The sequence below is a fragment of the Anopheles coluzzii genome, chromosome 3 (genome assembly GCF_943734685.1).
Source record: "Anopheles coluzzii chromosome 3, AcolN3, whole genome shotgun sequence".
In the NCBI taxonomy this organism is placed as follows: Eukaryota; Metazoa; Arthropoda; class Insecta; order Diptera; family Culicidae; genus Anopheles; species Anopheles coluzzii.
Window position 1 is genome coordinate 80,880,315 of NC_064671.1, and position 15,733 is coordinate 80,896,047.

A 15,733-nucleotide genomic window follows, 5' to 3' on the forward strand; every position below is an offset into this window, starting at 1 on the left:
AGAAAGCACACAGGAAGACACTCTTAACCTAGTGAGTCACTCTCTAAAGCACGCATACAGAGCACAAGGATACACACGCGGTAGAAAAAAAAACACAACTGGTAGGTGGTCACCGTGCGATGGATCTCACAAATGCTGAACTATCTAAAATCTTTTTTTTGTTGTTGTTGTATCCAACCACGTCACTTCAAGGTGGGTTACCTGAAGCAGACACTGTCCATGCAAATCATTCAGTAGTGGAACAAAAAGTCTTATATTTGTAATAAAATCATAACCATTAATGATTAATCTCTTTCCATAAGAACACATGTAAAGTTGGAAACAAACTTCAAAAGAAACAAATAATGATCGCTCAACATAAAAATGATATTTGAACTATCTATTAAAACTAAGTATTAGAGGTTGAAGCTGGTAAATCTCTGTGTAAGAAACAAGAACAGGAACGAAGGAACAGAAAACATGTACCAAAGGGAGGAACATGTTATACAATTATGTCTGAATTAAGTGAAGCAAATGGGAGCATTTAATACAAATTAATTGAACGATTTGGTCTACACACTTCCGAAATTGATGTAAAGCGATACGTAGAAACAATATAAATTGAAAAATTTCATCCTCAACGTGTTACGTGTATTTAACTCTATTCGAAGAGAAGGTGTAAGTAAAGATTGTTGATAGTATTAGGTAATTTAAGTAGTAAAAATTGAGAAAAAAAAAACAAAAACTAAAGAAAAAATGCGATTGAACACGATCTCTGGTGCCGTCCACCAAAGTGTCTCCGCGTTTTACCATCCACATATCAAACTCGAAACAAAAAAATAATAGAGAAATAGAAAAACATAATTAAGGGGCACAGGCATGTAAAGGCAATTGTGGGGTAGTTCAAGTTCAGTGGGGAGTTCAGTAAAGAAAGGTATTTAATTCATGACATTGCGGGGCGGGGCGGTGGAATTGGTGGTGGAGCAAAAAACGAGAGGGAGAGAGAGAGAGAGAGAGAAAAAAAAAACAAGACAATCCCGCACCGAATCGGTGCGGTGTCGTCTGTGTTGTGAGTAATTACTTTGCAGGTGGTGGTAGTAGTGTTGTTATTGTTGTTACTGTTGCCGTTGCAGTGGTTACTGGTGTTATTGTTGCCGGGGGCACTGTGACTGTGGCCGTTGACGACGGTGCTGCTACCGTTGCTGTTGGTGGTGGTGTTGGTGCTGCCGATGCCGTTCGTGCCGTTACAGTGCGTCACCCCGTTCGTTGGCGGCGGCGGCGGCGGTGCATTGCCGTTGTGGTGGGTAACGACGGCAGTCGGACTGTGGCTAACGACGTACGTCGTGTACGGTGGTGGCGGTGCCGTGCCCCAGGCCAGTGTGAACCCGAGGGCAGCGGCGGCCGCGGGCGGTACGGCCGTGGCCACGGTCGTCGCAACTGTTGCGCCGTTCTGCCGTGGCGGAAGATACACACACACACACATACACACGAAGGTACACAAAACAAAGTAGTTTGGGAGAGATAGATAGAGAGAGAAAGAGAGAGATATATATATAAAGGGAGAGATAGTCAGATGAACAGAGAGAGATAGAGGCAGAGATAGAGAGACAAAGAGTGAAAGGCAGAGATACAAATGATCTGCCACGCGGTTTTGTGTACGGGAGGCGTCTAAGGAAATTCCAGAGCTGTTAGTTTGGTTAGTTGTTTAGTTTATTACTGAAATATCTTGTTTCACTGTGGACAGCATCAAACAAAAGTTTATGTTTCGGTATCACATCGTGCTACACGTCACAACAAAATCGTCACAGGTGAACTTTATCCAATGATTTGCATAGCTTTTGGCGTTTTGCCATGCGTATTGCGTACTTTTTAGGGCAAACTTTACTAGATAGCCAAGAAGTATGCAATCTGCAACACAAAAGCTCTTCATCAATGAAATCAACTCGATAAAATCGCCCGGACATGTTGATACCTCTTAATAGTAGTATTTATCGAATGAAAATGTAGAATAGAAAACATTGGAAATTAAATTAATCAGAATGAATGTCGAATAGTTGGCTAGAAGTTATATGGCATTCAGTCTTACTTGGGGGAAGTTTCAGCAGAATACAAAACCGATACAAAAACTAAGCAGATGATGCAGAGGAGAAAACTGAGGCAAGCACTCCCAGCAGGCGGGGTACACCGTGCACAAGAAGTTTGAGTGGGAAGGCAAGCCATGGGGGAAGAATCGTGTAACCATTCTGGAGTATCTCTAACAAAAGAAAACAACCAAGGACCTCTGCCAAAGTTGCACAGCCCATGCAGCGAAAATGACAATGCTTCTTTGCTTCGTATCTAGCTAGCCCTGGCCCAAGCGAAAGCAATCCCTCGCCCTGACACTGGATCCTAAAACGAGCTGCGATTTGCGGTGTTCTACGGGGCCATCCTGCTGCTGGTCCACGGTTTGAGGTCTACTGCGAAAGTACCCAAGGAGGCACCCTAAATACAAGCGATACTGTGTCGGTACTGTCCCTCGCTTGTGAAGCGGCAAAAGAGGCAAGTTTGAGGGATGGAAGATGGCACCACCGCATATCCACCGGACCAGTGTGGAGAAGAAACTGGGACACGCTTACCGATCGTACGCTCGAGGAAAAGGCTAGCACAGACGGTTGACGGTACTTTGGTGCTAGCTCGTCGCGATCGTTTGTTTCACTCGGACCACCTGCACTAACAATGCGTCCTGCCTTACACTGGTGAGAGCGGTTGGTCGTACCGTACCTCTCAATACCTTAAAAATTACAACAGAACAAAGTAAGTTAAGGATGGTTGGCAAACGTTGGAGAGTATAGGTCGGGGAAGGGTGTAGGCGAAGAAGAATGGCCGCTAGGTGGTGGTTCCTGTCAAAAACATCACTTGACGCCGCTGTTTCGTGCTTAATTTGTGCACTTCCATTGCACAGCCTCAAAACGAACGATTCACGACCTTAGTTTCGGGAAAATCTGAAGTATCTTGAGGTAGCGGACCGAGCGTGCTCGCTCGTTCTATCACTAATTACTGCGCTTGGGGCGCGAATTTGTTGCGCCCACCGAAGGTACACTCAGCTGGATGAAAAGGTATAAATCAATTCAACCACGACTGTAGAATGAGTTGATAGCAATTAAAAGTCTGAAGCCTCTTGACGACACACACTTCTGAGCCGTGGAATTCTGGAGTGAAGTGAGGCAGCCGACATTGCAGATGTGAAACGAGTTTATGATTTTATGAAGCAGCGGAAGAAATTTGAGAGTGTTTGTTGTTAGGTTGATTCGAATTGTATTAGATTGCAAAATGCTAAGGGAAACGAAAAGATATATGTGGGGAAACAAAAAAAAAAAAAAACGCATAAAAAAATGCAGCTTTGTTTGGTTTGGTTATGTTTTTCTTCCTTTCCGTCTATATTGTAATAGCGAGCAGCCGTGTTAGAATTTCAGGCAAATAATAAGCAAAAAAAAAAAACATTAGTATTTCTCTCAGAAAAATTCTCACACACGCGAACACAAACAGTCGTCTTTTCTGTTAAGGAATTGAGTGTAGAGATAATTGGTTTCAGGTTGATGCGTTTACAAGCAGCTCCTTCACGACGGCACGCGCAACAATTCACAAAGAAACGTTCACGCCTATCGCATGCAGGCAGTCCCAAGATATCGCGTAAGACATTTCTCTTCTCTTCCCAGAACGCTTGTATGGGGACGACGTTGGACGACGCTTACAGATCTCTTGCTGCTCTTGCTCACTGCTGCAGCTCTTCTGCTTCTTCTTCTTGTGGTGTTGTTGTGTTGCTTGGGTAGCCCGCAAAGGTTTAACCCGGTAAACGAAATCATAACGAGCGAGCGAGCGAACGTGACGTGTGACAGAGGGAGAGCATGGAAAAGCGCGCAACATAAGGTTGTAATGAGAAGAGCTTTGTGGGGGAGAAGATGAAGTGGGTAGGTGAGGTGATAGACGCGATTGATGCGACGATTCGGATTCCGATGAAAGGATGAGTATTCCAATTGGGCACAGATGAATGATAGACGGTTGTGACGAATGTTCGATGATGGGAGGAACATTAAATTCAGGTTACAGATACGATAGAGTCACGGGTATGGCGAAACAAAATCAATGACAATTTAACACATTAAACGGGAAACAAACGGTACCAACTCCCGTTGTGCAATGAAGTCAATTCGGTGAATCTTAAGAGAAGATCATTGAACAAACAATGTCCTGAGACTCGAACGCCAGAGCGTCGTTTCCGTTTCCGACACTCGCGTTCACTAGCACTTGCTCTGGGCAGGGGGGGAGGGACATGAAAATGTCCTGTTGGACGCGACTCGTTGGACGACGGTGGCCGAAGCATAGGAGACAGGGCAGGGAACTTACCACTGCTGGCACTTGGCCGGGCAGAACCGGCTGGCCGGGTGAAATTCCCATCTGTTGCATCAGGGCGTTCTTCAAGGCGAGATGGTTTCTTCCGTTAATCAGCAGCTGGTCCTTCAGGTGCTGTGGGGGATGAAAGTATTTACACGGTGGTTTCTCACGATTGCAACGACCCTGGAATGGAGAAAGAGAGAAGTGGAAACATATATTAAAACAAAACAGTTTAATCAAGTTACGCGAGTGCAGCGTACTTAAATTCTTTAAAAAGGCATATTTGAAATGATGATTGCATACATTTCGGCGAATTGATTTTATTTTTATTGTTTTATAAGGGGGAAGGGATTTTGGCGAATAAAAAAGGAAAGAGTTCATCAGCTCCTTTTTTTAAATTTCCAGAATCTTTTTGCAATGATATCACTTAACAATGACTTCTTAAATGTTCATATGACAAAATGTATTAAAAGAGATAAAGTTATCGAAAAAATGATATATTTGCAATACGTCTTGCATACTTTTAGGCGTGTACTTGTGATGCCAAAGCTAAAAATTTGATTATTTGATACTATATGTAACAGCTATTAATTGAATGCATTTAGTTTTGTATCCTTTTATTCGCAACATTATTTAAGAATGAAGCATTTTGTATCTAGCTTAACTAAGCGGTAGCAACGGCTCGAGCAGATGTCACCAGTTAGCTGGCACAGACCTGATCCCTCGACCCCGGGTGCTGTTGCGACAATATTAATATTTGTACAGTTCTTGTTAGAAAGCTTGTTAGAAAAGCACTACAAGCAAGCGTACCCGTTCTCTACCCCGCTCCGGCAGCTCGATTGACACGAGATCACGCAAGGAGCTGAAGCTAAACCCCAAATACCAACCGCACGGCAGGTAACACACACGCGGCGTAGCGGTTGGCTTCTGCTGCTGCTGCGACACAACTATCTTATCTCGGGCTAAACCAACCCCAAACCATCGCAAGATGTCCCATGTCCCAGAGCCCAACGACATGCAATAGGTAGGACGATACGGCCATGTTGTGCCGCTTCCGCAAACACTCCAGCACGATCCGCCGTCCATCCCGCAGTACGAGTGTTGTCAAAATAAATCGCAGCAGCATAACATTGCTCCGTAACATTGTTGTATCACGTATTGCGTTTTGTCCGGTGGGTTGGCAATTCAACCGAACTGGTGGCAAGTGTGTGTGAGTGTGTGGGGCAAATCTCGGCAAAACGGAAAAGCCCCCGAGAGTAGCAGCACCGGCCGGTGGAGCTACACGAACAGAAACCGGTCGTTAAGTCAAAGCTTCAATGTGTACGGTTTCTGTCAGCCCCGAACAGGTCCTGTGGAACACCGTCAGACCTCACCGTCTGCTCCAAAGCACGGTAGCCATTTTGCAGCTTGTGTGACTGTGTGTGTGGACACTCGGGAGCATAGCATGGGTAGTTGGCTTCAACACACCCGGGCCACTCTTGCCCTGGGGTGTGCATCTAATAAACGGCATTATATCGGTAGGCGATTTGTGCAATTAAATTTTCAACTTTAATTGAATGTAACGAAATTAATTGAAGCCCAAGGGGGAAAAGGAAACCCAGGTGGCACCGCCACTGATTGTGCGTGTGTGGACGGACAGCCAGACAAGCCTACAAGCGAAGGCTCAGCGCGTTTGTACATGTTACGGGACAAAATTAAAATACCCCGTTTCGCTACCTTCTACCTTCCACATCCAAACTTTTGCAGCTGCTGGGGTAGCAAACTGCATTCGCTGGAACCGTATGCACAGCATCAGCTTGTAGCGAACCGTACCCACAGGTCATTTCACGGCCAGTAACAACTACAGCACGGAACAGAAACTTCAAACCCGGCACAGCAGCACCCGGAGCCGATGTGTGTGTGTGGTGTGTGCTCTGCGCCTAACTCTTGCTTGATTTTGATTGAGCTGCAACCCAAAAATCAAAATCATTTCGGACTGTCAGCACACAATACACACACACATAGGAACACACACACATACAACGAACTCTTCGAAATGGCAGAGAGAAGCTTTGGGTAAGCCGATTTACTGCACAGCACTGTTGTAAAGTGCTTCAGCACGAAATGGGTTGCCCTGTTAAGGTGCTTTTGGTGAGTGCGTATCAATTACGGTCCACTAACCGCCCGAATGTAGGCAATGGGCGGGGGCAGTGAAAAATGGTTCATGGACAGGGTGAAATGGTGAACACAAATTAATATTCAACCACAGCGCCCCGAAGTGAAACCCAAACGACGAAGTGGGTGAGTTGCTGCACGGGGTTTGACCACGGGCGGCAGTTAAAAAGGTAGCCATGGTCGAATGGTCGGTTTAAAGGGACCCAAGAGTTGACTTTAACGATGCTTTTGCATCGTTAGAAAAAAAAAAAGCATAACATTTTGTCACCTTCTCCGTACAAACCGCTCGCACGCCATCAAAGCCCTGTCAGTGAGTGATGATTTTATACGTTATGAACGAATCCCGACCGCGCTCGGTTGCGTTTTATTTTCGTTAATTTATTTATTCCCAGTTTTACGCGCTCATTCAATGCTTCGTTTTAACGGGTACCCTCCTACCTACTTTGACCCCACCGGTCACTGTCCATCAGCTACTGTTACTGGCCATTACCGAACTGCTTTATCCTCATCTCAAACACAGCCCACCATGTCGATGGTGGCTGGACGACACACCCCATGACCGCACGTTGGCGTTCAACCGGGCGTTTGCCCTCCACCCGCAAAAAGGATCGTTTTATAGCGAAAGCTCTGGCAAGGCTTGTAAAATGCAAATAAAAAGTAAAGTAAAACAAAAAAAACGACTCGCTAAGAGGTTATGCGTGTCAGACAGTGGGCCGCGCAATGACATGTTTCCTGGGAACCGGTGGGGCGAGAGGGAAAAGTTTAATAACACACAAATAAGCTTACTTTTATGATTATCCTTTCTCATCTCTGGTCACACCGCCTTTCCATTTTGGCCTTCGCCTCCACTTTTGTCACTCAATTTCAGACTTCTTTCGTGGTTTTCCCCCTCATTCTCAAAGTATTTTGTTGGGTGGAAAATGATGTTTTAAATAATGAAATAAAATGCATGACAACTCCAAGTGCAGGTTGGGGCACGGGCAGGTTGTTGGCAAATTGGAAGCGATGGTGAAAGTGTCACCAAATGAAAAGCCCATCGTTGGATTCCTCGGCACAGATAGGACCAAAGAAAAAAGAAAAAAACTTCATTGGGAGAAAGAAGCAATTGGTGGAGAGCAAAAACCCATAATGTATTAAAAAGGTTAGCAGAAAATCGCATAATCGTAAAAGAAAAGAACACAATTACTCATTTTAACACCGAATGAAGTGGGTCTGGTGCGTGTGTGTTTGTATATGTGTTTTTCCGCGAGAAGTTACGGCTGTCGTGGAGGAAAGAGAAAAAAGAAGACAGCCGCAGATATAGCTCTTAATTAAATTAAATTTACGATCCTTGGAGTTTGTCGGTAAACACTCCGAAATGCCAAAAATCGTAAAAAAACAGCGCACCACAGCCGACCACAGACACAGTTTGAGTGCCATCGAACTGCTGTCGAATGAATAGCCCAGTGTGTGTGTGGTCGGTGAGTGCACCGGTATGTGGCTCAGGTGGAAAGCACATACTGGAGAGATCATTTGCTGCGCATCCCACCCACCCACACACGCGCGCGTTTTATCTTCTCTGTTGTGCCGCGGAACGGTAAACCACAACACCCTGGTAAACGGTAAACACATCCTTCATCTCTCTTATTAAATGATTACTTTCCAGCACACTGCACACACACACACAGCCATGTGTGCGCTTCCGTTTTAACAGCTTACTTCACCGGGCCGTGGAAATGAGCAGCAACTACAGCACCCACCCGGCATACCATCGGCGTCGGCGGCGGTGATGTGGCGAAAAATTGCGCTCCCAGCATTCGGCCCAGGCCATCATAACTTTGTCTGTCAGCAGTCAGGGTGGGGTGGATGGGGATGGTCGCGCGTGTGCAACTAAATCACACTCAGCCTCAGTGGGGACGCGGGCGGGCGGCCCGAAATAGCCCACAACAACACAGGGCAGAGCTGGCTAATGGAAAAGTGGAATAAAGTGAAACATAGCTCGCCACACCCCGCACCCGCTCCACGCCGGTGACACCCGACGATGATTTGCCTTCTCACGTGAGCGGTAATGGTGATGGAAAGTCTCAGGCCCAAAGGTCCCCTCCCGCCCAGCCTGGGCTACCTTTTGCGAGGCTGCTGCTCGGACGACGTGAACGATGGTTGAAGTGGAAAATGAAAACAATATTCATTATCATTATGATTACGATCAACATCAGTCTCTCCCGTTCATCATCGGAAATGGTGCCTTGGATGTGAGCTGTGTGCACACACACATATACAAAAGTAAGCTTCGTGATAAAAGTGGCCCACCCCTGGGGTTGGGAGTCTGCTCGGCCACACTGCTGCTGCTGATGGATTGTGGTGTGGTACGATAGCTAGTTGGAGCGATGGAAGCTACGGAGCCCCGAAACGATGCAGCATTATGGAAAGTGAAAGTGGAATACGGGCCCACGGAATTCTGGCCGTAGAAGAACCGAGTCAGCAAGTGAAAATGAACAAACTGTCACTGCCGAAACGTTCGCCTAACCAAATATCGCTGGCCGAAGTGTAATGCCTTTTGGGCTTCGTAATGATGATGGCATGGTGGTTTCGTGCAGGTAGTTTTGTTTCACCATTTTATAGGCTAATATTGTTTTAAAGCTGTTTTTTTTTTTAAAGAAGCCACGTAGACATAATGCTCGCGCACGTATAATAGATGATGGATTGGTTTTTTGATCGGAGAAAAGCGCGGCTTAAGCAGGAATTTATTTGTAGAGCAATGATTTTCTAATTAGATTTTCGAAAAGGCATTAAAAATAAGTAACTAGAAAATGCATTTCGCATGAAAACATTCAATTGCATACATTTAGGCGCTATTACTGCAAAACTGCTTCGAATGTAAATTTACGCCTTCCATCGTATAGCATTAGCACTAATAAAGCGCCATCTGTCGAGAATGGGTCACATTAAACATTTCTATCTGCCCACCATCTTCTTCACTATTTTTTATGACACCAATGGCTGTGGGTCGCTTTTTAAACGATGCTAATAAAAACTAGTCCACCAATTCCACGCTCGTACCCTGCTTAAACCATGGCCTGAAGAATGGCAAATAGCCGTGAAAGCAACCCTAGTGCTGCCCAGCCCATAAGCACCCAGCGAGACGACAATCATTAAATTCTAATCGTTGCCTTGGCGCGCCAGAACGAAATTATGCCAAAGAGAGAGCCGAAGGTTGTTCCGGTGAGCGAAAAGCATCCCCAGGCCGGAAGTGCGGTAGGAAGTGGAGCTTGTGTGGCAAACAAAGCCACACAGAACGAAAAAACAACTACTACCCGACGCGTAAGGGCAATAAAGCTGACTAGACGCTGGGCGCCTGGGCGCACCAGAATGGGCAGTAAAAGTAAAAGCGGATGGGGTTTCCTTTGCCGCGCACGGAATCGGAATCGGTCAGTTTAACGGTCTTCGCGTGTCTTTGTGGATCTTCTGTTGCCATTCTTGGTATGCGGCCGTGTGTCAATGGGTGCAATTTATAACGTATCCGCCGTTCTGTACACACCAACGGCGACAGAGCGCACGTCCGTAGTCAGTAAGGATGTTCTATGTTTTTTTTGTTGCTTTTTTCGGAATCCATTAACGATTAGCACAGGTCGTTTCGTTAGAATGGAGCAGCGTCGCAGGATCGCAGGAACAAGCGAAAGAAGGTTAAGGAATATCGCTCCCCCGGGGGTTCAGCAATGAATGGGCTGACATGTTCATGTTCAGTCCAATGGGCGAACTGTCCGAACGGGATGATCAGGCAACATGTTTATAGCGTTGGTTCGGTGTTATTCGATTTTATGTGTGCATACATTGACGAAAAATAAAACAAAAAAGTGACAGAAAAAGTTTCAGCACAAGAAAAACAGAAGACAAACAAACACTTTGTCTATCGCCGCATAGCAACCGGCGAAGATAATTGCAGAAGTTGTACTATTCATTCGAAAATTAACCTCATTGCCAATGCGCCTAAATATATGCAAACCCCAAGTCGTAATAGTTTAAAAGTATGCTTCAAAACGGGGTTGTTCCAGGGTTTGTGCTTTTTGTCTGTAATTAGCGCAATCAACTCAGTCTGCGATTCGCTAAACTATGGTAATATCTTCCTCCTACACCATTGCCGTACCATCACTCCACCCAATTTCCAACTCCTGAATAAATAAAACATTTTCAACATTATTAAACACGTAACCCGCTGCGACACGATGGCCTACGGCAAAAACGAGAGTGATAAGTTACTGCCCTTTCATTGCATCCGCTGCATCCACGGTAGGGTTTGGGCACGACCTGCTAACGCCTACAAAAACGAACCGAAAATGGCCATTTGGTCACGGGCTCGCCCGCTCACTCCGCGCGTTCGCGACACAACAAAAACCAACGAGTGCAAAACGTAGTCGTCGTCGTCGCCTGCTGGTTTGCGGCCCTATGATTCACTTCCGGGCGTCGATGAAACAACAGTGGGCGTCCCGTATTGTGTCTCCCCGCCTCTCTTAGCACCTCTTCCCCAGCAACACTATTTCGATTGCGTTTGTGTGTGTGTGTCCTTGTTTATTTGCTTGTGCTTCAATTGCTAATTCAACAAGTACTCCCATTCCCGAGCCAAAACCAAGACTCGAGAGCAAAGGATAACAGCAAGAGCCAACACGGAGGAAACCATTTTGTTCTTTCACGAGTGCGCCTTTCACACAAGTATTGAATAGAGGGGAGAAAGCTTTTTGTTTTCGCTACAAAGCGTTGGCAAAATGTCGGTGTGTTAGTGACCGAAACAAACCACTGCACCCCGGAACGAAATGACCTTTTTTTTCGCTTTCATTATTTGGACTTCCGGCGATGGCATTCACGCCTTTGCATTCATTGGCAATAAACATATGTTATTTGAGGAAGGTTATGATGTTTCCAAGTGGTCGAGTCGGTCCCTTCATTCGGGCGGTTGTTTGCTGTGCTCCGTTTTTATACACCAAGCAACGAAGACGAAGTCCACCACACTGCGCTTCCGAGTGCCTTTCTTTTTGGTGTGCTGTTGTTTCCTGCAGCAACAGTGCTGTGCCCATTATTTTACCCCTTTCGACGGTGCTGTGTTTGTGTGCTCGAAGAATGGTCCTGGCTGCTCATTTGTACCAAACACACACACACACACACAAGCCGTCCGCATGAAACACTTGGAACCTTGGACCGCCGGCTACCGAGTGACGATGACGATGGTGGCAAAATTGCTATCGTCGTGTGTCGTTTAATGCTTGGTTTGCGGTGTGTTCGTCTTAATGCGTACCCGCCGCCCGTCCCGTCCGGGCGTCCCGTCAACTCACTACCGGTACTCGGTCACTGGTTGCCGGCGACGATGGCAACGATGCAGAACATGGGACGGAAAAACAAAAGCCGGATCTCCGGTGTTTTTCCAACATCGGTCTGCACTGCATACACGCGGTAGCAAAGGGTTGCTAGTGCTGCATTTACACCTACACCGCTCACCTCTGAAGCGGCAACTGTGAAACGAGTCAAAGATACTGTTTGTGTGTGGGAGTGTGTGTGTTTTTTTCCACCAGATGGCAGATCAAGACCAGCGACAGGAAAGGGGGAAGATTTATTGTGAAGACACGGGCAGGCAGTAGGCAGCAAAAATGAGGACACCAAACGACGCCAAGAGCGAGCGGCACTGAACACTAGATTTCATCCCTGAGAGCGAAAGCGAGACAGCGCCATCTGACGGCATTGCATTAAAGGTAGCAAGTGTCAAACGGGTGTCGTCTCTCCTGTTGCGCCAAAACCCTGTTGAAAGAAGGATAAGCACGGAGTGGCAGCAGACTGTGGCAGCAAAAAAGCGAAGAATAAAAACCACCCGCCACAGCAAAGAAAAGGAAGCGGAACAAAAGCGGTGTTTTCATACGACAGAAATTAAGTGCCAGTCCTTTCAAGTGTCATTAATTCTGGGGGGCCGACTCTTTCGCACTTGCTCTGGCGAGTCCTGGCGAGGGATCGGGCAGCAACGCTGCTGCTACGCTTCCGAGGGGCCTGGCTATTGTTTTTGGCATCGCTGTATAGAGCGGAGCGTGCTGAGAAGTTTCTTGGGTGCGAGCAGGTCCTTCCCTCTATAGGGTGTGCGGTAAAAGGATGAATTATTGTGATCTTGGTTTTTGCCGTTTTTGCTAATGTGGAGTCAAGCACGGGCGGTGTCGCTGCTGCGGAGGAGCTTGTGTGATGAACAAGAGCTTAATTTTCTACTCATTTTATTCCAGCACCAGTACCATCTAGTGCCAGAGCAAAGCAATGCTTCCTGTACAGCGCGTTAGAAAATACAAACAAAAGGGGAAAGGCGAGCGTGTGAGAAAGAAAAAGACTAAACTCCGGCAGTCCGACAAAACACCTTCGTTGCAGTGGAAAAAGATTCTCCAGGGGGAGAAAAACTCCCCGGCAAAACTGCACTCTAGCCAAGCACACAGACACAAAAACAGCGCTGGGAACGGGATCCGGGTGGGAAGATAATTTAATCAACGAGTTTGTTTTGCTACCCGTCTGCTATTGAAGTTTATGATTCTTGTGACCGTTGGCACAACAGTCGATGCGAGGGGAGGAGAAAAAAAATAGAGATAAAGAGAATAAGAGTTGCAGTTTTGTTTGTTTGCCACTGCAATCTTCATTCTAGCGCCGGAAACTGATCCCACTGTTGAGTCGCTGTTTGTCGGCGAAGATGAGCGAAAGGGAATCGTTTTTAAATATTAAAACCGGAAGCAAACGATTTGCTCTTCCCATTTGAGTGGCGGGTTGTTGCAGCGTGCTGCTTGCAATTAGCCACCAGAGTGCCGGATGTTTGTGTGTGAAATGGGCTGCATACTAGGCGAGAGCTTTACAGTTGCGGTTATCTAGAACAAGCAGCTGATAATAATTATTTGTGCAAACTTCCCCTTAGCAGAGTTTTAATGTTTGTGTCTAATAATTAAGCAGACCCCACTTGGTCTTGGTAGCAGCAAACTATCAAGTTTGAAAATAAAGAAGAAAGGAAGTTCACGCTTATAATTTGCTTTATGCAAAACTTGGTCCTTTCGAGCCGGATAAACCGCACGATTGTAGCACGGTGCAGCAACCACAAGTGGGCCCTATTGGTGCTAAAATGGTTGCTCTCCCGTGTAGTGTAACAAACGAGCAACTTCGCTTGGGATAGCAGGCACCACTGTACTGGAGCTTCCTTCGTTCCAGCATCATCCTAAACCGCTCATCGTTCTTCGTTTTGGTAAGCACTTACCTAAGGTAATTTGTTGTAATAGAGCACACAACCGACCATCCCGCTTCCCGCTGGCTTGTTGCTATTGAATGAACAACTGTGAACATATACACACACACATACGGGTCTTCATTACGCGGAAAAAGAAGATTCCGCTACTCTCTCTCTCTCTCTCAGTCTCACCTGGTGATAGGATAGACTTCTGGGGCTGAGGTACGCTGACCGGCTGACATACCGCACACAGTCCACAAGTACACAAGTTGGTAAATATTTTCACAAAAACCCGACCCAGACCGGCCCCGGATGACATCGTGTGTCATGGTTACACGCCAGCACAAACACACACACACCCACACAGCCGCGTCGTGGTATTTTCTCGCTTGCAAAACACTCTCCATCGTCCCGTGCGTGGGTAGGTAGCGTGGAGAGCACCACGGAGCGGTTTATTAAGGTTTATAAATATTTGTTTCCTAGCCACAGCGAGCTCCCTGTAAAGGGTGATCCATTTTTCCTACAGTTGAAGAATGTTTGAAACGGGCGGTAGTGGTATGTGTGCTTGTCTGGATCTATTCAACTGGACGCCACACCACTAGAGCTAGAGATCATCATTGAAAAGACGGGATGCGCTCTAGTCAATATTTTCCATTTTCCGACTTGTAGCGATAGCCGTACCTTCCCGAGTGAACCGTACATCTCTGATCGGTTGAAGCGTTCTGGTTGAGTTGCTGCTGTTAAACTGATGAAAATGTACGCTACTGTAGAGCTATTATGTTTGGCTGTATTGAAAGCATTCTTTTGTTTTAAAACCACTGAACAGTGTACAACTTTTGCTGATTAATTCTGGCAGTTTTGCTTGTGGAGCTTCTTGCGTCTTTTGTACATTGTAACCCATAATCCCTGAACAAACAGGGAAGTAATATACTGCAATATAAATTCACTATTTTATCATCACTACTCACGCAGCTAGCTAGTGGCGGAGCACGGCAAACCATACCACTAATCGAAAGCATCACCATCTGATGTTACTGGCGCAGTGTACTGATGTCCCCCTGGAGGCAAACTAGCACAGGCATCGCGGGGCAACTGGCGTGTACAGCAGCCCATTTCGCCCCCATTTTCGAAACGATACGCGGCACAGAATGACAGTCATATGCAGTTAACAGCTGCCATCAACGAACTGCGTGCGTATCCTTGCGATACGGTGTGACGCGTCGTTAATTGCCGTCCCGTAACCCAGTGCGCTATGCTGCTAGTAGCGCTCCCTCCCGGCCAACCCGAAGCAATATCCATTAAACTACAACGCCGTTCGTCGTTCAGACATTTGCCCCGACATTTGCACTGACACTTCCGAGAGATCCTTCCGGCCATCAAAGGCTTACCGTGGCTTCCCCATCATGACAGCTAGCGCCATCTCGCTAGACACTATCGAACAACAGCTCCCCAGATAATAGAGCAAGGATGGTGGCGCCACCGCCATAGCAAAGAACTGTGTGCCCAAATACCCCCCCCAACAATGGGGCACTTGTCGCTCATAATCCGGAGCGGAAGTTTTCGGTTAAGCGTTCCTCCTCCCCCCGAGCACTTACAATGTTATAGAGAAGCAAAAAAAAAAAAGCCCCGAAGACGGTTGCGATATCTTGCGGATGTATCTATCATGCCAGAAGGTTGCCATCGAAAGCCACACACTCCTGGTCCTCCGGGCCTTTGCCATTTAAAGCCTTCGCATGCACCATCGGTCTAATCGGTGTATTATTTGGCAGGCAAGGAACCACCAACCGGACCACCGGATCCTTTACCCCCAGTGACACCCGGCGACATCACCGTAGGCTTAACCCGAGCAAAGTGTCGCCTTGCGCCTTAACACTTCAAGTGGACACACATTTATCGTGGATTATAGCGCAGCTAAGAAAGCTCCGGGAAGGGGGGCTCGAAAAGAGTCTGAGATTTTATCGCAGGCCCGTTTTTGGGATGTACACAGCGCACGGGGAGCCATACACACTACCGCCGTACGAGATG

General features: G+C 46.7%; 1 protein-coding gene across 1 annotated transcript in view; it reads right to left on the reverse strand.

The window, feature by feature from the left end:
• LOC120954612 (serine-rich adhesin for platelets) overlaps positions 1–15,733 on the reverse strand; it is a 348,593-nt gene that overhangs the window by 17,508 nt on the left and 315,352 nt on the right. Inside the window, exons 5-6 of the mRNA XM_049608788.1 lie at positions 4,363–4,533; positions 1,061–1,429 (exon numbers count right to left, since the gene is read on the reverse strand). Of these exons, the coding sequence (XP_049464745.1) occupies positions 1,061–1,429; positions 4,363–4,533 (540 nt within the window). The remainder of the gene's footprint in view (positions 1–1,060; positions 1,430–4,362; positions 4,534–15,733) is intronic.